This window comes from Heterostelium album (genome assembly GCF_000004825.1).
Source record: "Heterostelium album PN500 unplaced genomic scaffold PPL_scaffold1, whole genome shotgun sequence".
Taxonomy (NCBI): Eukaryota; Evosea; class Eumycetozoa; order Acytosteliales; family Acytosteliaceae; genus Heterostelium; species Heterostelium album.
In genome coordinates this window covers 885,578-909,910 of record NW_008805063.1, presented here as the reverse complement: position 1 = coordinate 909,910, position 24,333 = coordinate 885,578, and the positions used below count along the sequence as shown (strand labels likewise).

At 34.0% G+C, this 24,333-nt stretch overlaps 7 protein-coding genes across 7 annotated transcripts; 2 read left to right on the top strand and 5 right to left on the bottom strand.

Annotated features, from left to right (window-relative positions):
* Positions 1 to 925: 925 nt before the first annotated feature.
* Positions 926 to 6,170, top strand: PPL_00425 (uncharacterized protein; the record flags this gene model as incomplete). The annotated part of the gene is made up of 4 exons (XM_020571455.1): positions 926 to 1,727; positions 2,250 to 5,542; positions 5,616 to 5,860; positions 5,939 to 6,170. 4 exons carry the CDS (start codon positions 926 to 928, stop codon positions 6,168 to 6,170), a joined length of 4,572 nt encoding a protein of 1,523 aa, XP_020438729.1.
* Positions 6,171 to 6,326: 156 nt separating this feature from the next.
* Positions 6,327 to 6,686, bottom strand: PPL_00424 (uncharacterized protein; the record flags this gene model as incomplete). Its single annotated transcript, XM_020571454.1, has 1 exon — positions 6,327 to 6,686. The coding sequence occupies one exon, from the start codon at positions 6,684 to 6,686 to the stop codon at positions 6,327 to 6,329; it is 360 nt and encodes a 119-aa protein (XP_020438728.1).
* A 315-nt stretch (positions 6,687 to 7,001) lies between these two features.
* PPL_00423 (uncharacterized protein) lies at positions 7,002 to 15,432 on the bottom strand (the record flags this gene model as incomplete). Its single annotated transcript, XM_020571453.1, has 23 exons — positions 7,002 to 7,286; positions 7,351 to 7,560; positions 7,655 to 7,783; positions 7,849 to 8,003; positions 8,077 to 8,262; positions 8,316 to 8,419; positions 8,480 to 8,677; positions 8,737 to 8,987; positions 9,051 to 9,338; positions 9,410 to 9,956; positions 10,182 to 10,790; positions 10,861 to 11,024; positions 11,094 to 11,303; positions 11,370 to 11,459; positions 11,625 to 11,966; positions 12,039 to 12,524; positions 12,591 to 12,696; positions 12,779 to 12,993; positions 13,486 to 13,525; positions 13,774 to 13,792; positions 14,246 to 14,296; positions 14,455 to 15,282; positions 15,351 to 15,432. The coding sequence occupies 23 exons, from the start codon at positions 15,430 to 15,432 to the stop codon at positions 7,002 to 7,004; spliced, it is 5,595 nt and encodes a 1,864-aa protein (XP_020438727.1).
* Positions 15,433 to 15,577: 145 nt separating this feature from the next.
* Positions 15,578 to 17,219, bottom strand: PPL_00422 (uncharacterized protein; the record flags this gene model as incomplete). Its single annotated transcript, XM_020571452.1, has 4 exons — positions 15,578 to 15,586; positions 15,654 to 15,983; positions 16,110 to 16,703; positions 17,001 to 17,219. 4 exons carry the CDS (start codon positions 17,217 to 17,219, stop codon positions 15,578 to 15,580), a joined length of 1,152 nt encoding a protein of 383 aa, XP_020438726.1.
* Positions 17,220 to 18,073: 854 nt separating this feature from the next.
* Positions 18,074 to 19,418, bottom strand: PPL_00421 (uncharacterized protein; the record flags this gene model as incomplete). Its single annotated transcript, XM_020571451.1, has 6 exons — positions 18,074 to 18,304; positions 18,416 to 18,591; positions 18,669 to 18,962; positions 19,037 to 19,106; positions 19,179 to 19,234; positions 19,307 to 19,418. The coding sequence occupies 6 exons, from the start codon at positions 19,416 to 19,418 to the stop codon at positions 18,074 to 18,076; spliced, it is 939 nt and encodes a 312-aa protein (XP_020438725.1).
* Positions 19,419 to 19,779: 361 nt separating this feature from the next.
* PPL_00420 (succinate dehydrogenase assembly factor 4) lies at positions 19,780 to 20,067 on the bottom strand (the record flags this gene model as incomplete). Its single annotated transcript, XM_020571450.1, has 1 exon — positions 19,780 to 20,067. The coding sequence occupies one exon, from the start codon at positions 20,065 to 20,067 to the stop codon at positions 19,780 to 19,782; it is 288 nt and encodes a 95-aa protein (XP_020438724.1).
* Positions 20,068 to 21,724: 1,657 nt separating this feature from the next.
* Positions 21,725 to 24,254, top strand: PPL_00419 (uncharacterized protein; the record flags this gene model as incomplete). Its single annotated transcript, XM_020571449.1, has 2 exons — positions 21,725 to 21,782; positions 21,892 to 24,254. The coding sequence occupies 2 exons, from the start codon at positions 21,725 to 21,727 to the stop codon at positions 24,252 to 24,254; spliced, it is 2,421 nt and encodes an 806-aa protein (XP_020438723.1).
* Positions 24,255 to 24,333: the final 79 nt, after the last annotated feature.

Here is a 24,333-nt window from a genome sequence, read left to right as displayed (position 1 = left end):
GCAGATGGGCAAGACCCTAAAGATTCTGAATGAGTTTGATCTGGCGCTGCAGTTTATCAAAAAGGCATATAGTTCACTGAAGCGCGGCGCTATTAATGATCGATCGCTGGAGAATGAGTGTATATTATTGTATGGGGATATCAATCGCGCGCTTCTGATGTTTGCCAACCAGAACCAGAGCATCGCCACTGCACTGGCTACTAACAAGGCAAACGAAGACGCGTCGACAATCAAGGATTTCGAATCGGAGGAGGAAGAGGACTGGGATGCAGAGCTTGGCTTGGACGCCGAGGAAGACAGTCGTCCGATTCTCCAGCTCGCCGGACAGTCGCCGTCTGTCGCGCCCAACAAAGATCGTATGCCGTCACACTACAAACTGATCGAGAGCATCAACAACCAGACATTCGAAATTGTAAAGTACCCGAAGCCATCGTATCTCTACTCTCTAACTACACCCGAGGGACATTTGTTCCTACACGAAGAAGCACTCTCCAAGTGGCTGTCAAGCCTGATCGTCAAACATCTCAACGGCGAGGACAGAGCACTGCGCGTGCTTCCCCAGAAGGCGTCGCTCGAGGAGCTGCGCAACGACTTTGCACTGGGAACCTCAAAGTACAAGAAAAACACAAAGAAGTGGGCACAGTTGAATTTGGAATTCTGTTATACCATGCATATATTTGGTCACGACGAACAGTGTTGGGAGACGATACAGGCGTTCTTTTTGGATCTGCGCGACAGCGGAACCGCGTCGCCAATGTCGTCGTCGCGCGCCAAACTTGGAACCCAGCATTCATCGCCACTCGGTGGAAAGAATCGATTGTCCATCGAGATCGACGAGAAGGATGCAACCTATCACTATGCATTGCAGATGTTGTATCTGGCTGCCAAGCTGTGGAAGCCCGAGGAAGATGCATCGTTCAAGCACATGTTCCACGGACTGCGAAACATATCCGTCACAAACTCGCCACATGTCGATCTATTGGTTGCCGAGACCTATTCGCATCATCTTCACCACAAGTCCAGAGACGATTCTGACAACGACTCCAACTCTGACTACACTGATTCCGACGAAGAACCAGAGTTGCGTACGCGTCCCGACGAATTCTCTGGAAACGAAGAGGAGAAGATCAATCCACTAAATGTATTCCTTAGAATCTATCAACAATGTCGTATTCGTCAACAACAAGAAGCAAACACTCTCAACATCAACAGCAACAACAACAGCAGCAGCAGTAACAATAACAAGTCATCGACATCATCGAAAGAGTTTCTGGAAATCGGTACAAAGAATGCAATGGTTCGAGCATTGATTGATATTCACTTCCATTTGAATGGTATTTCACCATTGACAACTAAACGTTTGGGTGAGCCATACTTGGATGTCAATGTAAATTCGCAGATGGCAGATCTTCTCGATGCCAATCATCGTATGAAGCTCCTGACCGACCTCTACCTTGAGATTCCGACCACTTTTCTCAAGGCAAAAGCAGCATACGCACTTGGTTTGCACGCAGTGGATACAGGTGATTTAGTTCTAGCAGAGAAATTCTTCTTTGAATGTCTATATATTATCGATAAGTGTAAACAACCGGTAGTCGGACTGCCACTCGTTCTGTCAGAGTTGTCAGCGAATGCCTCGATTGGATATGCAGGTGTTCTACTTGATAACTACAAATATCAATATGCAATCGTTTCATTTGACAATGCTTTGCTCGTCTATAACATTCGTAAGAAGAAAGAATACAACACTCTACTGAGAAGAGTTGCTGCGCTGGCGAGAGAGAACGACGATATCAACTCGGCCATCTACTACTACAAACAGATTCTCAACAACTACCTGGAAGACGACCCCCAATCGAAAACCAATGAAATCATATATATTTGCGATGTAATCTCGACACTCTACTGGGAGAAAGGATGCTACAAACAATCGGAGGAGTATCTCAAGGTTGTCTTCCTCATTCTCCAGAAATCCAGTTCGCCAATCCACGAGAGTGCACTGTCACTCAACAAGTTAGAATCACCGAAATTCGATAATCCAATCTTTTTCCAACTGCACTTGAAACTTGCCAATCTCTATCTGGAGAGCTATCACTTTGAGAAGGGACTCGAGCTTTTGACTACCATGCGTAAACACCAGTTGCCACATGGAAAGTTGAACTCACTGCTGTTCCTGCTGGCTAAAGCTTACACCAAATTGGAGTGGTACGACCACTGCACTGCTGCGCTGAATCAACTGGAGAACGAAGAGTCGACAAGCACCACCAATCTCTCTGGCGCCGCCAACAGAAACAATCCTCTGAGAACCTCGGCCACACCCAAGGCATCGTTCCACAGCTCAGCAGGTGGCAGCGGAAACAACAAGAATGAACGCAATCTGAAATACTGGGAGTTTAACTGTATCAACTATTTGCATGCCAACAAATTCTCAGAGGCATTGATTTGCATTGAGTGTGCCATCGAGATCTGTCCGGCAAGCTCACTGAATGCTCGTGGACAATATTTCTACTTGCGTGGAAAGATCTTCCAAAAGTTGGTGTCGTTCTCCAATGCAACACTCATTACATTCCCAACCACTTTGAAGCCAACCTCTGAAGAGTGGAAAGAGTTTGTCGATGTCAATCAACCAACGACCACCTACACCTGCACTGGCGATCTCATGCAGGAAGGAATTGCAAGTTTCAAACGTGCCTACAACTATTTCAAATCGATTGGTGACGACGTTCGTATTCAAAAGACAGTCAGTCGTATTGCAGAGACCTATTTGGATCGTGTGTTTGGACCGGTTGCTTTGCTTCACTATCAATTCGACGATGTTGCACGTCTTCCTCATTTCACACCGTCTCGTTTCATTCAGAAAGACGGTGAACTCTATCAGGACGACAAGAACAAGCGAAACAAGAAGAAAGAAGAACCAGCTAAACCACCTGGATCTCCACCAATGGTTGAACTCAAAGAGTTTTACATCTCCTTTGAGATCATTGAGAATCCAGCTATTCTTGCTATGGATATCAATATCGATACATGCAATGTAATTCAACTTCTTAGAAACTATATGAATATGGCAGAGCTCAGATATCTCCAGGGTGATCGAGATCTTGCCATTTCCTATTGGACAGAGTGTCGTAATCTTTACTTTACCATGTTTTGTGACGGACCTCACCTCATTGGAAAGAGTGCACCGCTCTTCTTCTTGAAAAAGTTGTTCAGCACTTGCAAGCGTATGATTCGTTTCCTGTTTGCATTTGACCAAGATTTCATTAATAAGAATCTCATGTTGGTCGATAGTTATCTCTCTTTGGAGATCGATATCTCGCAAGCCAAGAAGCGTAATATCGAGTTGAACAAACCATTATCCTATGAGTCGAATCCACAGATTTCAAAGATCTACATGCCATATCTCGGTAAATCCTACACTCTCGGAAGAAACTTTAAGAGAAAGACAGAGATGACTGGCGCACTGTCAATGGATAACATTCCAACTCCCAACCACAACAACGGCAGCAACAGCACAGGTGCCGACGGAGAGAACAAGCTATCGACATTGACATTCAATGAGAAGACAAAGGATGAGGAGAAGTCAGTAAACACTGGCGATGAAGTAGGAGAGAAGATCTGGGGATCCCTACATGCCATTAGCAACGAAATTCGAAAATACTCAATTGGAAAGATTACACAGGAAGAGTTGTGTACTCGTAGTAAAGTCACCATTAAGCAGATACTAAAGATTCAATTGTCCTACAAGAATCATTTGGCCAATCAGCATGCTGGTAGTCCAACCAACTATCCAGTTCCACTTCAGAGTTCCAACAGTTTGGGATCACTCTTTAGATCACAAACAAAGATGAATCTAAATGCAATTGCCAATGGAAATACTAGCAGCACTACAGATTCCGGTCGTACACGCACTCCTTCAAACGCTGGAGCCAACAGTGGCAGCAGCAGTGGTAACGCCAACAATTGGGGAACAGTTCGTAATCTTTCTTCGAAATATGAGGAACTCTCCTTCTCTGCAGCACAAGCAAAAATCAATGCATCTCTTCAAAAGTTGGTTTATTCACTGCAGGTCGACAACTACTTTATCCACTACGTTCCACATACAGGTCGCAAGAGATTCAACCGTATCGGTGGACTTGAGGAGTTGACTCCAATGCCACCACCCACCAACATGTTGTATCTCGAGATCTATCTCTTGTCCAACGCCAATGAAAAAGTCTCATTTGTTGTCAGTCCATTGATCACTCTTGAGAAGCTCTTGCTGTTCTTGTGCAACAAGCCATACTGGGCAGTGGATAGCTCCGACTCCAAGAAGAAGAGTTTCTTTGGATCCTTCAGCAGAGCTGCCAACAACTCGTTCAAATCCACACCAAAGTTTATTGAAAAAACACCAAACTTCCATAATGAGTTGATCTCTTTCTTGAATTCCACTATCGGTGTGCCAGGTACCGATGAAGACACCCACAGCTCTGGTTCAGACTCGCCCCCTCAGGAACGTGCCGCCGACAAACAAGATCATCATCATCATCCTCACACCCCAACTCTCCACTCGACTTCACCACCGATCCATATCAACAATCACCACCAGCATGCTGTTCATCACCAACACATAAACACTCAACCAAATCTACCAACCATCAACATCACCCATGCCAACCAACAGCAACACAATCAAGACATCCACGGTCGTTCCATGTCCGTCGGTTCATCCACTCCTCGTAAGGTATATTCTCATCAACAACTCTCACTTATCTCGTTCACCAAGCGTATGATTAAAAGTGATGATCCTGCCTATGCCAAAGCATATGTATCTTTCGACCAACTCTCATACCAGATCTGCAAGGTGTTCTCCCACCGTGAGATGCGTGAATGTTCCGAGCAGAATCCATTGCAACTCTCACTGTTTGTCAACAACGGTGAAGAGAAAAAGTCACAGACCAACTTGGATCAACAAACCACCAGCAAGTCGGCACCAACCAATGACCAAGCCATCACATTCACACCAGAGATACTTTCATCGTTCCTGCCACTTCTTTCGCTTGTTCCATCGAAAGACTCGATACAAGAGGAGGTCGACCGCAAGAAGATCATCACCGAACTCAAGCACACCACATTCTCATCGCTCTTTGAGATTCTTCCAACCGAGAAGCCAGACTCCAACAGCATTAAACCATCGGCATCATCGTCCTCTAAGAAACAAAGCAAGACATTTGTATTCTTTGGTTCCAACAAAGATGCCACTACAAGCACCATGCCGACCACCAATATCTCAACCACTCCACTGATCTTTATTTGTTCAAAGAGTCTACAAGTGTTCCCATGGGAATTGATCATACCCGACTTCATGGTCAGATACCTGACACTCTACGATTTAATGCGTACCAACTACATAGACATAAGTGACCCAGAGAATCAAGAGAACGGTATCATACCATGTTTTATCAGTTGCTGTAACTCTGTCATTGACAAATCACACTACAATGATCCAGTGAAAAAAGATCAACAAGTTAAGTCTATATTATATAACTTGTATACAACTATAAATGTAAGTTTTCATTGAATTCTCTTTACAAATCGATATCAATTCATTTATTAATATTTAATTAAACATCTTAAAGAAAACAACAACAAGAGTATCAAATGAAAATCAACCATATCTCTCGCCATTGATAAAGTTGGGTGTCAAACCAGCGGTCGCCAAGAAGAAATACAAGTATCTCGACTTTTTCGATGTGGCCACCAATAAGACATCGGGTGTCGTTCATTTCCTTGAGAGTTTCGATGACTCCATTCATTTCCCTGTATTTATCTTTGCCTACAATGATATTGTCGATCTATCACAACTCCCAATATTTATATTAAGGTAAAATCACAAATAACATACTTTTTACTAAATGTTATTATATCACTAACTCTTTGTTTAACATTTAAATCAATATAGGAGTAAACCAATTTGTAATGTATTATTTATACCCTATTCGAAGCAAAAAGAAATTATGAGTAGATTGTTCAAGATATATGATGCTCATTTGAAGCAGAATATCAAGAATTCCAATCCACCAACCAGAAAAGAGAGATACCAATTCTTTATCTCATCGGTACAAAGTTTGAAAGAGGAGTTTTACATTCCCATTGCTCTTTTTAATCCTACTTTCATTGTAAATAATCAATAAATATAATACATATATATTATATACTTTAATATAGCAATAATGATTGACATTTTATTACAACATATTTTTACGATTTTGGTGTTTAACAAATTTTGGTTTTTTCTTTATTTCAAAATGTTAATATGTATTTCGAGTCGATTGATGATTGGATCGATTTTATTTACAGTATCCCAATCCAGCACAAACTTCTTCAGGTAATTTCTCCTTTTGGAAGCATTCAACCACAAAGTAGTGACCAAAGGTTTTGGTAACGTAGATACATGTGTCTCTTGTGAATGGGTCCTTCTCCAGACTGTAGGCAGCAACCAAAGTTTGAGCAATTTGAGATTCTCCCCAAGGAAGATTCTTTTTCTTGGATAATTTCTTGAAGGCAACTGCAGTGTCTCTACAACATTGACATCTGATACGTCTTTCCTCTTCTTCTCTCTTTCTGTCAGCTTCTTTGTCTCCTTGAATCGATTCAACCAGGAATGAGCAAACCAATAGGGCTAATAAAAATAATCCAAATTTTTTCATTGTATATGTGTTGAATAATATATTTTGCAAATTTATAAAATAAAAGATAACTGGTTTGAAAAATATTTAAATCTTGGTATTGAATAAAATTATAAAAAGAAAAACTGTAGCTCGAAAATTTTAAGATCTTTCAATCCCTGGTATGAATTTTTATCGAGTCTAAACGTGTTGAGATTTTTTGTAAAACTGAAAAAAAAAAACCAAACAAGAAAGTGATGTCACAGGTTTGCTTATTTTCCGACTTTGATTGATTTTTAAACAGATGATTATTTGAAGTGCAAATAATTATTATATTTTAAAATTGTATTAATTTATTTAATTTTGTTTCCAAAACTCTGAAATGATTGAGAGTTCACCTTTATTACTATTCATTTGGTCCAGTCTTGGACATTCCACGGTTTCAAATACGGTGAGTTTGGTAAAAGATTCATAATCTTTTGTAGTACATATGAGGTTAGAGTTGATGTTTTCCACATTCTGAATCATATCTAGACTTTCAATCTTGGTGGCAAATGAGCTCCATTGTTGACTAACTTTGAGGCTATGAATGCTTCCAATAAATAGTACACCTTTGGTTGTTGAAAGTAAAAGATTTCTCAACTAAATAATAAAAAATGTTAGTGTATATTACATAAAACAATAAAACAATAAATTAAATACATACAAATTGATCTTCATTCGAAATATCAAGATTTTCGATTTTTTTTGTTCTAACCATTGATACTATGACATATTCTTTCTTGGAGTATTGAGCCTCTTGGTGAGACATAACTTTGATTTCGAATCCACCTGTTGAAGAGAAATGTCTTTTGAGTAGCCAACGTTGAGTGCTGTATGGTGAAACAATAACAATAGATTTGGCATCGATATTCTTCTGGTTAATTAAATACTTAACCAAGAACTTGATCTAAATAATTAAAACATTAATATTATTTAAAAAATATAATAGCAAATTAACAATAGCTTACAAATGTTATTTCAGTAATATTAAAGAACTTTGTGTGTAGGTTGTCTTCAATAGTGTCAAAAGATTTGATATCTAGTTTCTCCTCTGATTTAGGAATATTGTAGAAAGTAAGCATTGGTTTATAATCATTCTAATGAAAAAATAAAATATTAATTAATTTGAATTGTTAAAAAAATAATTATAAATAAAAAATACCTTTGATAATTCCTTTGAGTTGAGTAGCTCAAAGAATACATTTGGAATATTATACAAAGACTTGAGCTTCATTGGTTCAATGTTGGTGAGTCTATGTGCCAAAGGTCGAGTAAAACATTTCTTCATTGTTGGATTCTTGATATACACTTGAGTATCTTTAAATAAAAAATAAAAACAAAGAAATGTTAGAAATGTACTTTTTTTTTTATCTAATGAACTGAAATTTACTTTCAAAATCAGATATTACATCACCAAGCAACACAACATGTTTGGCTTTGTTAAGAGCACACAGAGTAGAAGGCTCAAACTCTTCATTGGCATTATCAATGACCACCCAATGAATATTCAAATCAGAGATTCTCTTCTCAATTGAGACAATTGAAGTACAACATATAACCTTATGTTCATTTAAAACTAATAATTTAATTAATAAATTGTTATAAATAATTAAAGTAAATAATACATACTGATTCCCTCTAGATCTCTGCTAGCCATGTTTGGAGAACTATTCTTTTGATTCTCGATCATATATTGTAAAGAAAGCTTCTTGATATCTTCTGTAATGACATATCTGAAGTAAAAAAAAATTGTTAGATAAATAGTTAAAATTAATTAATTACATAATAAATACCCATTTTCATCGTCTTCCAAAAAATCATTTCCATAAACTCTCAAAGCCTTGATGGCTGGGAATAACTGTTTCAAGTTTCGCAGAGATTCATCTACACTAAAATCGTTTGGACCACAAAGTAAAATCTTAGAGATGAATCCATTGTTTCCTTGATCACCAATAGCAACTTGACAAACTATAGATGCAATAGTTGTTTTACTTTAAAAATAAAAAAATTAGTAAAAATAATTAAAAAATATAACAAGTAATTTTCTTACCAAGAGCCAGGTGGTCCTTCAATAATGGTGAATGGACTATGGATACAATTTTGAATTGCTATGGATTGCTCACCACTAAGAGTAAAAGGAAGCGCGAGTGAGTTGAGATCGACTGGATTCTCTGGAACTACACCACATAGTTTGAGTGGATACTGGTCCAAGATAAGAATACGTAAGACCTCATCAATGTTTGGGAAATTCTGAACTCCTTCACTAAGAGATCTATTAAAACTATCTCTTAGAATAATTTCCTAAAGTTAAAAAAAAAATTAAGAGAATATAAATTTATTAAAATAGATCACAATTTATCTTACCAGTGAAAATGATTTCTGTGTAAGCTTAGGAGATCTAATGGAGAACTTGATCAAGATCTTTCCTGCCTTCTCATCATAGCTTGCCTTTGTCAAGAGGGTATGAAGCGATAAATTACTCTTCTCTTCGTTTGTGTATCTCAGGCATAGGAAATCACCACGTGCTATCATAACATTGCTGGTGTTGTGGTCGAGTGGAATACTGAAGGAACCAACATACTTCTTTTTCTTCTTACTCCATGAAATAGATACATTGAATGCAAAAATCGATGAACTCTTTGATAAACTCTTCTACAATAATTAATCATTAGTTAAGAATATTGTTTATAATATACTTTAAGATTGACTGATTAGATACTTACATGAACAGAGTTTAGATCAACCAATGTATTCCAGTAGTTAACATAGGTAATATCAGAGTCTATTGGTCTTGAGATTGTTTCCATGGGATATTTGTTATGTAAGAAGGTTTCACGATGTTGCAGGTGCTCAAAGCATGAAGGAATTGTATCCTTGAGACCATAGAGGAACTGAATATAGTTCTCCTGCTTGGTTGGTGCAGATTCAAAGGTTGCAACTTGGATTTGAATACGATCAAAGAGCTTCAAGTGCATGGAAGTTGGTTTGGACGGACCGAATGATGTTATCTTTGACACCTGTTGATGAATATTCACTGGAATAATAGATTCCTGTGAATTGGAAATTGATTTTCTTACACAGTCTGTGCAATCGATTCCCAGATATTTGGTATTCCACCCGATCCAAAGTGAGTTGGTAGAGTACATCCAAGTATGACGACAACCACTGATTTGATTGAGATCTATGAAGAGTGTCTTATTGAGCTTCTCTACCCAGATTCCAATGACAGAAGAATCAACACTGACCAACAAACCTTGAGTTTCGTACGGTCTAGACTTCATTAGATGATTGAATTCGATGTGGTTAAACTTTTGCTCCACCTTGACTTTCTTCTGGTAGCTCGATTGCAAGTGACTGATAAGATTGGACTGCGACTTGAATGGACTTGGCAGCAGGTCATCAATGGAGTCTATCTTGTCACTATTCAAAACTCGTAGAACCAGTCTCTGGTTGAACAGATCGACATAAGACTCGAGAGGATTGGTAATTTCAAACATGTAAGGGAATTGGAGAAACATTTGATCCTTCTCACCAGTGAAACGCACCAAATGACCAGATTTTTCAATCTCTGAGACAAAGTATTTCTGGGTGTTCAGGTTGGACACATACGATAGGAGATCGCCAAGTGTCAATAGATCCAAGTTGATGTTGCTCGGGAATATAGATTCATATTTCTCTATTTCTTTCTTGATTTGATTGATCATAGGCTCAGGTATTCGGTTGCACGAAGCCATGTAGATAGCTTGATCCACCTTGATGTTGCTGGCGATGTAGTTTGCAATCAGTTTGATTTGCTCAACCAAGATATGATAGTTCAATTCTTCAGTCGAAAGATGGTTCTTTTTGTAGGAATGAAAGATTTTAAAAGTCTGCTGTGAGAACTTTCCATAGAAACTTTCAATACCATTGAACATCTCTCGTAATGAAGTAACCAATTCGATTGAATGGGACGATTCTTGAGATAATTCGTTGTTTGAATTATTGAATATGTTTGAAATATCTCGATATGATAAGTGACAGTTGGAGTTAACAATCGATTGATATATGTAGGTTTCAACAATGGTAAAATTTGAAGAAAATTCCCATTCAATCGTAATCGCACATCTATAATAAACAATTCAATTGATTAGTAACTGAAATAATAATAAATTGAAGTAATTTTAAAATAATTTACCTATCCTTTCTTGGTTCAAATCTTAACAGTTGGCAAAGATCCGGTGGAAATAGTTTCGATGAGAAACTACCCATATTAATACTGAAACCTTTAGAAGCTGCCTCAGTATCCGAGACGCTCTTCTGTTTAATATAAAATGCTACATCAGATACATGTACAGAAAACTAAAATAAAAAATAAAAAGTCAATAATTAATATATATATATCTTTATAATTTATAATTAAAAACTTACTATGATATTTCCATTTGCAGCTTTGTTACATGAATACAAAACAGTTTGTTCATCAAGAATAGCTTCACCAATTGAAAAAGAAAACAAATTTCTTAAATCCTTTCTCTTTTGAGCATTGGTGATATTGAGTGACTTTAAACCCAAAAGTTGAACTTCATTAGTCATTTGAGCAGGGAAACTATCAATGATTTTATTTTCTGTTTTAAGAAGCTAGAGAGAAATTATGATATATTAGTATAATGTTAATTAAAGAACAATAACAATTTGAAAACCTACTTGAATCATTTGAGTTACATCATCATAGTTTGAGATGGTCTGGGTAATCTCGCCGATTGGAAGCGGATAGTTAGTTGGCCACTGCTGTAGCTGAATCTCAAAAAGAGTCTTTGGTGATGGCACCCGAATGATTCCTTTGACTATGATGCCAACCATCTTCTTGTCATAGGTAGAGAAGTAAGTGACGTCACCCTTTTGTTTCTTGAAGAAACAGCAGTACGATTGCTTATGACTGGAGCTCAGAATTGAAACTACTCTTCCTGTAAGTGAGTGAGGAGCAGGCGAAGGTGCTTGGCTACAACCATTGATTGACGCTGTGATGGGCAGGAATTGCTCCATCTCCTTATCTAGATTATGTTCGTAGGAATCTCCAGAGCTCTCCAACTTTGAAGGCATGATATTACTGATAGCTACAAAGTCACCATCTAAAGCACGATTTCGGTTGTATAGACCAAAGATAGCAATTCTGTCCGACGAATTTAGTGTTAGATCGATACTGATAGATGATTGTAGATCCTGGGGAATATTGGAAGTATCAAGATAAGCATTCAATGGATTTGTTTTATCAACACGCAAAACTCCAAAACGAAGAGTTTTCTAAAAAATTAGAAAGAAAAAAATATTAATATTTCATTAATTAAATATAAATTAAATATTAGTTGAACTTACCTCCAAATTACAATTGTTTAAAGTAGTTGGATCATAGTGCTCTGGATAGTATTTCAAAGTACTGATCGATACAAGGTCCGTTGGGGCTTGGTATCCAAACATAGAGTTGGCACCGTGACCAATGTGTGGCTCATTCAGTTTGTTGTTTGGCGAATACAGAAAGTGAGAATGAAAACTACCGTTACTGTTGCCATTGGAAAGACCGTTGGACAACCAATTCAAATCGATGACACTGCCGAGACTATCTTTTGAATAGGATGAAGTATTACTGTAGGTCGGTGAACTCTTGGCTTTGACAGGAGTCTTTGAATTCTCTTGGAATTTATATTTGTCTGATACTCCGACTCTGAGATCCGACTCGCCATGGGCAAAAGCACACCATCTTCCTTTCTTGCAAGTCTTATTGTTAGCATGGTCATTACACAACTTTGTCTTATAAATAGCTGGATGGTACATAACTTCCACATCATTATGTGAATTTTTACACTAAAATAAATAAAAAGGTTATTAATAAAAATAATTTAAACAAAGTTATTGTAATTTTATATTTACATTTGGTTTTCCACATTTTTCTGGACAAATCAAATGAGAGTAAACAATATTATTATTTTGATCATAGGGACATCTTCTCTTTTCCTCATTCTTATGATAATAGAAGCTATAAAAAAACAATAAAAATAAATATTAATATTTATTTTAAGATATTATTTAATCAAAGATTTTTATAATAAAATATTTACCAATCTCTGTCTTTAATACATTCTTGTTTCTTTGCAACAGTGTTACATTCTAAAGTCTTATATCCATGCATATATTTATTCTGAGATTCTTCATTGGAAATAGGTGGCTTATAGCTTGATGTAAGTTTAGATGGAGAGGTTCTATTACCGCCAAATGGCAAAGATTGTATTGATTTATTTGGTGTACTCATAATGATTAAAAAGTCAAATTTCCACTTGACAAAATAATAAATAATAATAAATAATAAATAGTATATATATATTAATATTGTAAATAACTATAACTGTACATGAATATCAATATAATTATGAATAGAAATGAAAATAAATATTATTATAAAAATAAATATAAATATAAAAATCAGAAAAATAAAAAACAAAGAACTCCTGCAAACTTTCTTTGTTCTTTATTATTCAATAATATAAAAAAAGATATAATAACTAATCCAATAACTTTTAAATTAAAAAAAAATGATATCAAACTATTAAATAATAATTATATAAAAAAAGTATTTAACAAAATAGAAATAGAATAAATAATAATAATAATATTGAAAGTGATAAATAACAATAAACAAAATAGAAATAGAATAAAATAAAATAAAATAAAATAAACTTTGTAATCTTTTTATAAATAGAGGAAGGATGAACATAGAAGGAAAAACAAACTTGATTCTTTAAAGAGTAATAGATATCATTACTATTACTCTATGTCCTTTTTCGATTTGTGGTACTGAATCAAACAAACTATTTTAATCATTTGGCATTGGATATGGTCACTGGCAATAGTGTGAATATAAATACAGATGGATTGAAAAGGTGTGTGGGTGTTTGATGTCATCCTGTTGTCGCTGTTGAATGTATTCAATCGTGGTAGTAATGTGGTTGTTGGTGCTTTATGAAAGGAAAGATTCATAGATAGAGAGTGATAAATTACCCACCACAGATTAATATTACTTATTTTAATGATATTTTAAAAAAATAGTAGTGCTTACCATAGCTGGTTAATTGATACTGTAATATTAAAAAAAGTGAAATTCCAAGAACACATGTGTGTGGATTATTTCAATGCTTTATTTATTAGATTCATCAACCATTTATTTATTGAATTCTATATTTTGTGGTTACTGGTGGAAATGTGTTGTGTGTTGGGCGATGTGATTTAAATATTTATATTTTTGCGTATTTCGTTTAAAAAAAGTGAGTAAATATGCTAAAGATAGTTATTATAGATGTAAATATTAGAACATCGTTCTTAATAATATTAACATATTTGCAGTAACACACTCCACACCTTTGAGTTTTCCAAATTAAAAACAAAAAACTATTAGTTCCAACACCACAAATTTGCAAAGATTATCTAAATAATATAAATTATTCATCTATTTATAATATTTGCAACTACTAAATAAATATAAAACTATTATTTAGAGCTGTCGTTGATGTTATTATTATTGTTGTTGTTACTTTTTCCAACTTTCGAAATAATATCAATGAGGTACTGTTGATATATAACACCTAAATTAAAATAATGGAAATAAAAAAAAAAACAAATTTCATTAATTAATAAGTTTAAACAAAAGTTATATGTAAATAAATAAATATTGATTAATGAATTGAATGATTAAGTGATTGAATGAATTGAATGAATTGAATGATTAAGTGATTGATCATACCAATTGCTAATAAAACTTCAGGGCCACACTTTGAAGATACATTAATCTCTGCCATGTTTATCGTACTCAGTGGATGTCTACAATATCTACTCTCTTCTATTGCTTGCTCTACGCTCGGTACCAGCGATGTCTTTGATTTTAGAAATACAAAATTGTTTTTATTTGGTGGAGGATCGTAATTGCTGTCATTTATAAATGAATCATCAGATGCTTCGCTTCCACTGTAATCATTTTCTTCATCGTATTGTTCTTCATTGAACTCATCCTCCTCTTCGTCATAGCTATAGTCATCTTCATCTTCATCTTCTTCCTCTTCATCTTCTTCCTCTTCACTATCATCCACTGATGAATCAAACTTGTCTTCATTTTCTATCAGTGAATTGTTTATCTTTTGTTTCTTTCGAGTAGGACTATCTTGATCTTCACCTTTAGTATCACCAGCACTGCCTTTGTCATTGAAACCAATACCATCAACTTCCTTTTTATTACTACCTGTACTTCTACTTGAACGTTTCTTTTGTTTAGCTATATCTTCATCTTCCTCTTCCTCCTCCTCTTCTTCTTCTTCTTCATATATTTCATATTCTTCATCATCATGATCATCTTCTTCTTCTTCCTCTTCTTCCTCTTCATCTGTATCATGTTGTCTTTTTCCTTTCTTTGTATATGACTGTATAAAGTTACTCTTTGTATACTCTGTTCGATATTGTTTTGCTAACTTGTATGACACTGACTTTTGAATTTCATTCAAGAATGGCAATGAAGGATTGTTTATACCATTCCTTGGTTGATTATATTCATTATATAATTGAGTATAACAGTCATAAACTAAATATAATTGAGTATGTAAGAGAGATCGTCTATAACAGACTTCAATTTAGAATCTCTTTACTTACTCGCTTTTATCTTTGGATTATCTTCATTCTCTACAACTAAACTCAAACTATTTGTATCATTTTGATACTTATTCTTTGTCATCCTATATATAAACCTTAACAATTAACTATAAAACAAAATAAAAGAATAAATATTAAGATAGTAAAAAGAAAAAAAAGTAAATTAAAGAATTTTTTAAAATTTTTATCTATATTAGTGTCAAAGTCAAAACAACATCATTTGATGATCAATCAATCTATTTAATTAATGAAAAAAAATTAATTTTATTGAAATAAATAGTTTTATTATTAGTTGATTATTACATCTTTTGGCAATAATGGATCGGTGTCACTGTCCTCAACTTTAGAGACGTCGACATTGGATAGTATTTCTTGTGAACAATTCTCGTCAGGACATCCAACTGGGAATCTCTTCATTACATAGAGCGAAAATAAGAAGGTCACAAGGATAATACCGGCATTAATGCAGAAATGCATACCTGGGAAGTAAAATGGTGCTTTACTCGAGATGAAATATGCAAAGATATTCTCTGATGTCAATGCACCAACGAAACTAGCAACGGAACATAGCGAATTGACAGCGGACAAGATGAAACCTTGCATATCCGATGGCGATGCCTTTGACACGATCGACTGCAACAGAGTTAGAGGCATCAAACTGGACGATCCAAGAGTCAGTGTGACGCCAAACATATATTGGTTGAATGAGAATGCATACAAGACATGTAGAACCGCCGAGACAATAAAGGTGGAACAAACCAAAACTCTGTCGCTAACGTATTTCAACAAGCCATTGCAGATACCACTGAACACCATGACTCCAATGCCAAACGTTGACGTTATGATTCCGGCTTGTGTTGGACCCCAGCCATATCTGACATTGCTGTACAAAAATGCAGTGTTCTGCGAGTCTTGCACGGTGAAAGAAAACAAAAAGAATATAATGGCATAGAATCCAATATAGAGGCTTGATTTAAATAGGTAGTAAATGGCTTTGAAAGGATTCTTTGATTTCTTGGTTGCTCCTGACATTTCTTGTCTTTGCTCTTTGGTGATGGGAATCGAGTCACTATAGTGAATGGTTTCCTTCATGAAAACAATGGTAAATAGACCTACTACGTTTGTACAGAAGGCGACAATCACCACTGAGATAACATGCCAGCTAATGAGAGCGACACCTATCAATGGTGAAATTGCCAAAGATAGACCCATTGTGATGCCTACCAGTGCAAGATACTTGGAACGTTCCTCCTTCGAGGTGACATCAGCAGCAACTGCAAACATAATTGGAGTGATATTATTGGAGAATCCAGTGAAAAAGTGTGTAACCCACATTGGCCACACCAAATATACCTGGTAACAGAGAATCATGGAAAGCTGGTCGATCAGAACAAAGAAGATCATTGCATACAAAACTAGTTTTCTTCCAATTCTGTCGGAGATGGTTCCAATGATGGGTCCTGAAAAGAAAGCACAAACAAAGGGTAGAGCATCACCCACCGACTTTAGATTACTGGCCAAACTATCAACCTGAGTGTTTGTATAATCTGGATGATGATGTTCAACGTATCTTGTGTACAACAGTGGTTCAAATGGAAATGTCATAATGGAATCCATATTGAAAATTAAAGTAAACATAATAATTAATACTTTGTCAATGAATAAAGGAGAACTGCGATCGAAAATCGATCCAAAAGTTGGATTTTCTTTTTTATCACAGATTTCTGGTGAATGATCTTCTTTATCTATGTCAATATTAATTATTGAATTGTGATTTATAATACTACTGTTATCATTATTTTTATTAATATCCGACTCTTTTTGATAATACTCAAGATCATCATCTTCAAATTTATTATTTAAAACCATTTTAAAGTTTTTTTTAAAAAATATTTATTTGTATAAATTTTAAAATGTTATTATTATTTTACTATTTTAAATTTATTTTATTTGTTATCCATATATATTATTATTTTAAAATCCATATATTTAAAGATTCCAAAAAGGTTTAAATATTTATTTTTGAATAAGAGAATTTACTTCGGAATTGTTTAAATTTCAAACTTTTTTAAATCTAAGCGGTTAATTTGAACTTTGAGATCAATTATAGATAGAATTAATTAAATTGCTCTACTCCGACATCATAATTTCATATGGCATTAACACCTTCATCCCTAAGAAACATTTAGTATAAACAACTTTAAAATACTCTATTCTCCAGGAATTTAAAAATTATTGCAATAATTTAATCTCAACAGATTTTCAGTATTACACATTAATCAAAATCATCCATCAAAACCTATAATTATAAATCCAATTAAACCAATCTTTATAAACTGAGAGTGTTTTTTCATTCATCTTTGAAACTCAAGAACAACAAAATTAAACAATGAAAAATTTGACTTTACAAAAACTAGTAAAAAAAAAGTGTGGACCCACAAATTTGATTAAAATAGTAAAGCCAAATTTGGTACCCCTGCAAATAAAGTCAAGGGTTACAATGTTCTTGAAGGGTTATATGTGACATTAAAGAAGATATTTTTTGCAAATAAAATATTTATAAATAATCATTTGGATATTTATAGAATTCTATAACTTTGATTATTATTATTATTTTTGATATACTTTTTTTATTACACTGTGCGGATGAAGATCATTGATTTTGAATAAGTGGTTTGTTGAATTGCACGCTTTAATGATCAAATCCTCTTAAATTATATGACTTAACCAAAGAGTTTTGACATCTTGGAGAAAAGTCCAGTTGGTTTTGGTTCAGTGAAACGCATTGGTTTGTTCTCTCCTAAAAATCTATCGACAACATCACGGTATGCCTCGGCTGGATCAGAGTTTTTGTCCAAAGTTATAACAGGTCTACCAAGATTGGTGCAAGATAAGATATCTTGGCTTTCTGGAACTACTCCAAGTAATTTGATTCCTAAATTCTCTTGAATATCCTGTTGTTATATATTTATTTTTGATTTTAAAATATTAATCATCAATATTATTTCTAGAAATAAACAATCATCATCATCATCATTTGAACATGCAAGATAAAAAAAACTTACTTTTACAGAAAGCATACCACCAGATTCAGCACGCTCTGGTGAATAACGAGTGATTAAGAGATTCAATTTGATTGGGTCTTTACCCTCGAGGGCACGCTTTGATTTACTAGCTAAAATACCCAACATCTTGTCGGAATCACGTACTGAAGAAAGCTCTGGGTTTGTACAAATGATAGCTGTAAATAATTTTTTTTTTTTTAATGGATTAGATATTAGTTTATTTTTGAATGTTGTGAATTAGTATAATATTTACCACTATCAGACCAGTACATAGCATGGTGTGCTCCACTCTCAATACCTGCTGGCGAATCACAAACAATATAATCGAAATTCTCTCTCAACTCGTCTAAAACCTTCTCGACCGCCTCCATCTTCAAGGCTGTCTTGTCTTTGGTTTGCGATGCAGCCAATAAATATAGATTTGGATTCTTTCTGTCTTTGATCAATGCCTGTCTCAATGTACAATCTCCATTCAACACATTAATGAAATCAAATACAACTCTTCTTTCCATACCAAAATGAATATCTAAATTTCTTAAACCAATATCTAGAAAACATGTTTTAGAGTTAAATTATTATTTTCGAGGTTGTATGACATTATTCGGTGTTGCAATAACATACCAAAATCGATTGTACAAACTTTATAACCTTTCTCTGCCAAACCATATGAAAATGATGAACTACTAGTTGTCTGTATATTTATAGACAAAGTGATAAGTATTGTTGTGATCATGACTATTTAGTGTGATAGATTTTAACTTACCTTTCCAGTTCCACCTTTACCAGAGGTAACTACAATAATCTTTTGATCTCTTGGTACTGTAACAATAGATAGTGTATGTTAAAAATAATGAATTACAACAATGAATGAAACAATATTTCGATAAATACCTGTGGATGCAACAGAACAAAAGAATCTTGGGCTATTTAATGTAGCCTGACTGAAAATGAATCTCTGACTTGATTGTGAATGATTTATCACACCAACGAATCCTCTAATCATCTTTTTATAACTATTTATTAGATATCAAAATATAATCTAAAAGTAAAATCATATGATCAAAAAATTAAAAAGTCTGTCCAAAAAAAAAAAAAAGACCTTCAAAAAAAAAAAATAAATGTTGTTCAATTTTTAATGAATTGTTGTAAAATCATCATACATAATGATTGAATCTATTAATTTACATAAATATATTTATTTGATTGATTTTATTTGATTTGATTGTGACAGATAATTTAATAAGTGTCACTCATTTACAAAAATGACCTTAAAACGATGATGATGATGAATGAGCTAAAATTTTTAGATTGTGAATCGATATGTCATTTGTTGTTGTGTTTTTGTTATGTTTGTTGGATGAAATTTAAAAATCCGAGGTTCTACCTTTTCTTTCCCAGTCTCCGAAACGAGTTGGCTCTGGACCCTTTGGTCCACCGATTTCACCAGTCTTCTCATTAACGTGTTCTTTGCTGTATTGAGCTTCCAATTCCTCGAGCTCCTCCATAAGACGTCTCTTTTCTTCGCTCATGCTCTCCTCTAGATCTTGCTGACTGGTGTTTCCACTGTTGTTGTTCTGTACATAGAATCTTGCAATTTGAAGCTGTTTGGCATTGTATGCCAACAAATTTGCTCTAAAACATCTACTAATCATTGTTTATTATTTCTTGTTTTCTTTTATTTTTTATCATTTAAAACGAGTTCATTGACAGATGTGAAAATGAAAAAACAAAAAAAAAAAAAATGAAAAAAAAAAAAATGAAAAAAACAAATCGAAATAATTATGTGTTTGCAAAATTATTTCTCTTTTTTTAAAGAGAGATAAACAGTTTGAAACAATATAATTTATATGTATTTTTAAGGAAATTTAGGAATTAAATTCTTATGTGAATGTGATGTAAAATCCTGTTTCTTAAATTTTTTATTTTTTTATTTTTATTTAAATATTTTCAATCATTTTAAATTAAATCTTCTTTGTTAGTTTGTTTTATAACAACCAAATATCTTTTACTATTAACAGATAATTTACAAATGAACTTCAAAAATAAATACTTGTAATTTTTTGTTCTAAAAAATCAATCTTTTCGCTGAAAAATCTTCCCTCCTACACTGATTTTTTTTTTTTGATAAAATCGGTTTTTTTCATTTTGATAAGATTGATGAGAAAGTACCCACTTTTGATCGATCACCCACACACAAACATCTTTCTTTAGTATTATTTTGTTTTTTTTTTGATTTTATTTTTTTTTTGATTTTTTATTTTATTTAGATACATCAATCAAAGGGCTTTGTTCAACTTTAAATGTGAAAGTTGTGATTGTTAAGAGATATTTATTTAGTTTGTTTAAATAACTTATCTTAGCATTTGGTTTTCAAAATTTTAATAATAGAGGAAAGAAGTGTATAGTTAAAACTCTAACAACAAGCTACTTTCAACATTGTATTTAATTGGTTAGATACCAACCATACCCACCTTTTAAACAAACAACAAATAATATATTAGAAATAAAAATACAGGAAAAGGTCATTCGGATCTTGTTTAAATTCAACAAAACATCAACATCAACATCACCATCGCAATCGATAATCGATAATCGACATCTCTTTTTATTTTAAATAAGCATCAGGTATTCACCACATTCAATTTGAATCATTTTCACCAAAAATAAATAGATAGGAGTGTCAAATTTGTGAATAATGTAAGTAAAATTGAATAAAAATAATATTATTCTGTGTTTTTTTTTTTAAACAATATATATATATATGTTTTCTTCATCATCATTCATTCGATCACCACACCAAATCAATTCAACATATAACCTAACACATTATCACACACACCACAATCTTATTAATAAATAATATAGTTACATTATCACAATACCAAACAAACAATCAAATATCAAGTAAACAAGCACTGCCACACTATTGTCATGATCAATCAATCAAAATTTTAAAATATTTTTAGTATTTTTTAGTTTTGTTTGAATGATGATGATATTAAAAGATTAATAATATAAATATAATTATAATAATAATTTTTGGTTATTGCCACATAACAAATAAAAAAAAACAAAATCGTCAAGCTTGGAAACCAGCTAATCCAATTTTGAAATGTCTGTCTGTTTTTCCAGCTGATTGATATCACAACTAAATATATTTATATCATTTATAATTTTAATACCATTTGAATCAATAACTAATATTTTATTAGTTTTTTAGCAAATATTTGTATAGTTAAATTGAAACAAGATAGAATTAGATAGATAATTTTATTTTTTTTTGAAAAAAATAAAATAAAATAAACAACAATGTCACAGGAAGTAGATATGATTGTTGGAAATAATATCTATCACAACACAAGTAATGGTAAATTATTTTTTTTTTAAATACTTTGTTAGATTAATCCGGTTATTAATTAGCAAACTTACAAAAATAAATAATGATGATTTAGATGATTTGGAATTAAAAATAAAAGAGTTGAACCAAAGATTGGAGGAGGAAAGATTAAAACAAATACAGGTGGCCAAGGAGAATGAGGCTTTAAAGAAGCGTTTAGAGGACATGCAGAAATCCACAGCAAAACGATCACCCTCCACCCAGAATCTTTACTCTTCAACATCTTCACTTTCATCACATCTCTCCAAGAGAAAGAGCAGTGAGAGTAGTGGAAGTAGTAGTGATGCTGAAAATACATTTAGTAAAGATTCACAAGATAGTTATCATCAATCTACATACATAAACAATAATAGTAATAATAATTATAAGTTAGAGAATAATGATAATGATAATGATATTAATAATTGTAATAATAGTAATAATAATCAACAACAAACTTTAAATATTGAAGTGAATCACAAAGAGATTGAAGAGACGATGTCGAAATTTGAAGAGCAAGTTTTGCAGCTAAAAGATGTACTTTCCAAGCAAAGCAATGGTGAGCCATCATCAGCTCTGTCGAGCAGTGAATGCACAACGACCCAATCATCACCGACAACGACAGCCAACAACTCTATCGATGCAACCCTCCTCGCAGACACACAACGCCTGCTCCAAAGCAAGGTGGAAACATTCGAACAGAAATTCTCTTCAATTAAAAATATTTTGTTGGATATATCTGCAATGCAATTAAATTCGTCAAACAACAACATCCAAAATAATAATAATACAACCAATGAAATTAATAAGGATGGTGGTGATCATATTCAAGATGCAAACAACAATCTGAATAATGATAACTCCGACGCCAATAATAATAATGTAAATAATAATGATAATAGTAATGATAACAACAACAATGTTTGTGGTGATGGGTCAAAATTGGAAGACAAAAATATCAATAATTCATTCGATGGGATCTCAAATGGCACTGCAACAGAGACTCTCGCAAAGTGTGGTGGTGGGGTTGATCAACAAAAAACAGAAAAATCCAAAAATTTGGATGTTTTTTTGGATAAAGTTGAACAACCCACAGCAACACCCACTTCCAACATTGAAAATCATAACAAAGATGCAAAGCAAATGGATTTCACATTTATTGCTGCTGATGAAGAGGAACTCAGACAATTAATATCAGGTGGAGCCAATAATACCACTACTCAAGATAACAAGGAAGAGGAAAGAGAAAAAGAAAAAGATGAATGTAACAACAACAACAATAATAATAATAATGCACGGCCACCACCACAATCATTAAATGATCAAACCGTTGTTTTTGTTGATCAACAGTCATCATCATCATCACAACTATTAATAAAACAAGAACAAACTATTAATATTAGTAATAATAATAATAATAATAATAATAAGAATAATAATAACGAAGAAGATTCTGAAGAGGATTCCGAGGAAGAAGAAGATTCTGAAGAGGAAGTAGAGAACTTGGTAAAAGATAGTAATCAAGAGATTGTAGAGAAATTATTGGCCGGTGACACTGACACCAATACATCGATGAACAAGACATCACCACGATTGTTACCCATCGATTTTATTGATGTTTCTTCGTTGCCAGATGTACCATCGACCATTCCAGTGATCGGTCTCGGTTCCAATTCCTCTGCCAACTCGCTGCGGGGTGGCGAAGATTCAAACACCTCATCGTCATCCTCATCCAAACACAGTCCATCACCCTCAAAAAACAATCTAAACAACAACATAACAACCGATAAAAACAACAATAATAATAGCAATAACAATAGCAATAACAATTTGAATAGTAGTCAAAGTAATCTTGTCAGTGGAAGTGCAAGCAGCGGCTCTGCACAAAATCAAAACACGGGCAGTGGTGTTGCAGGAACAAATGTCGGTGGTGAACAAATCACTATGTTCAGCATGAAGGTGACTTCGCTCAATGACAATATCATCAAGGAAGGCATACTGAAGAAGAAGGGTGGTGGCGAAGGTGGTCGTCGTAACTGGACCACCAGATGGTTCCGTCTGAAGGCAGACACACTCTCCTACTATAAAAAGCGCAAAGACTCCAAGCCAAAGGGCATTGTAAAGCTGAGCCAAGCCAGAACGGAAACACACTCTGGCAAGCCCTTTGGAATCGTACTGCTATCGGGTATCAACGAAAAGAACATGGTTCGTGACTATCTACTGATGGCCGAGTCAAAGAAGGAACAGGAGGAGTGGATCGATGCAATCAACCAAGTCATCGCTAGAATACCACTGGGTGCAACCACATCCACACCAACACTGATATCAACCACCACCACCACCACCACAACTTCAACATCACCATCTTTAACATCATCAACATCCAACAACAACAACAACAATACATCACCATCATCAACATCACCAAGTTTATTAGCAACTTCACCATCAAAACATAAATAGTCAAAACAAAACAAAATCAAAACAAAACAAAACAAAACCAAAACTTAACTAAACAACCAAACTAATTTTAGTTGTAATA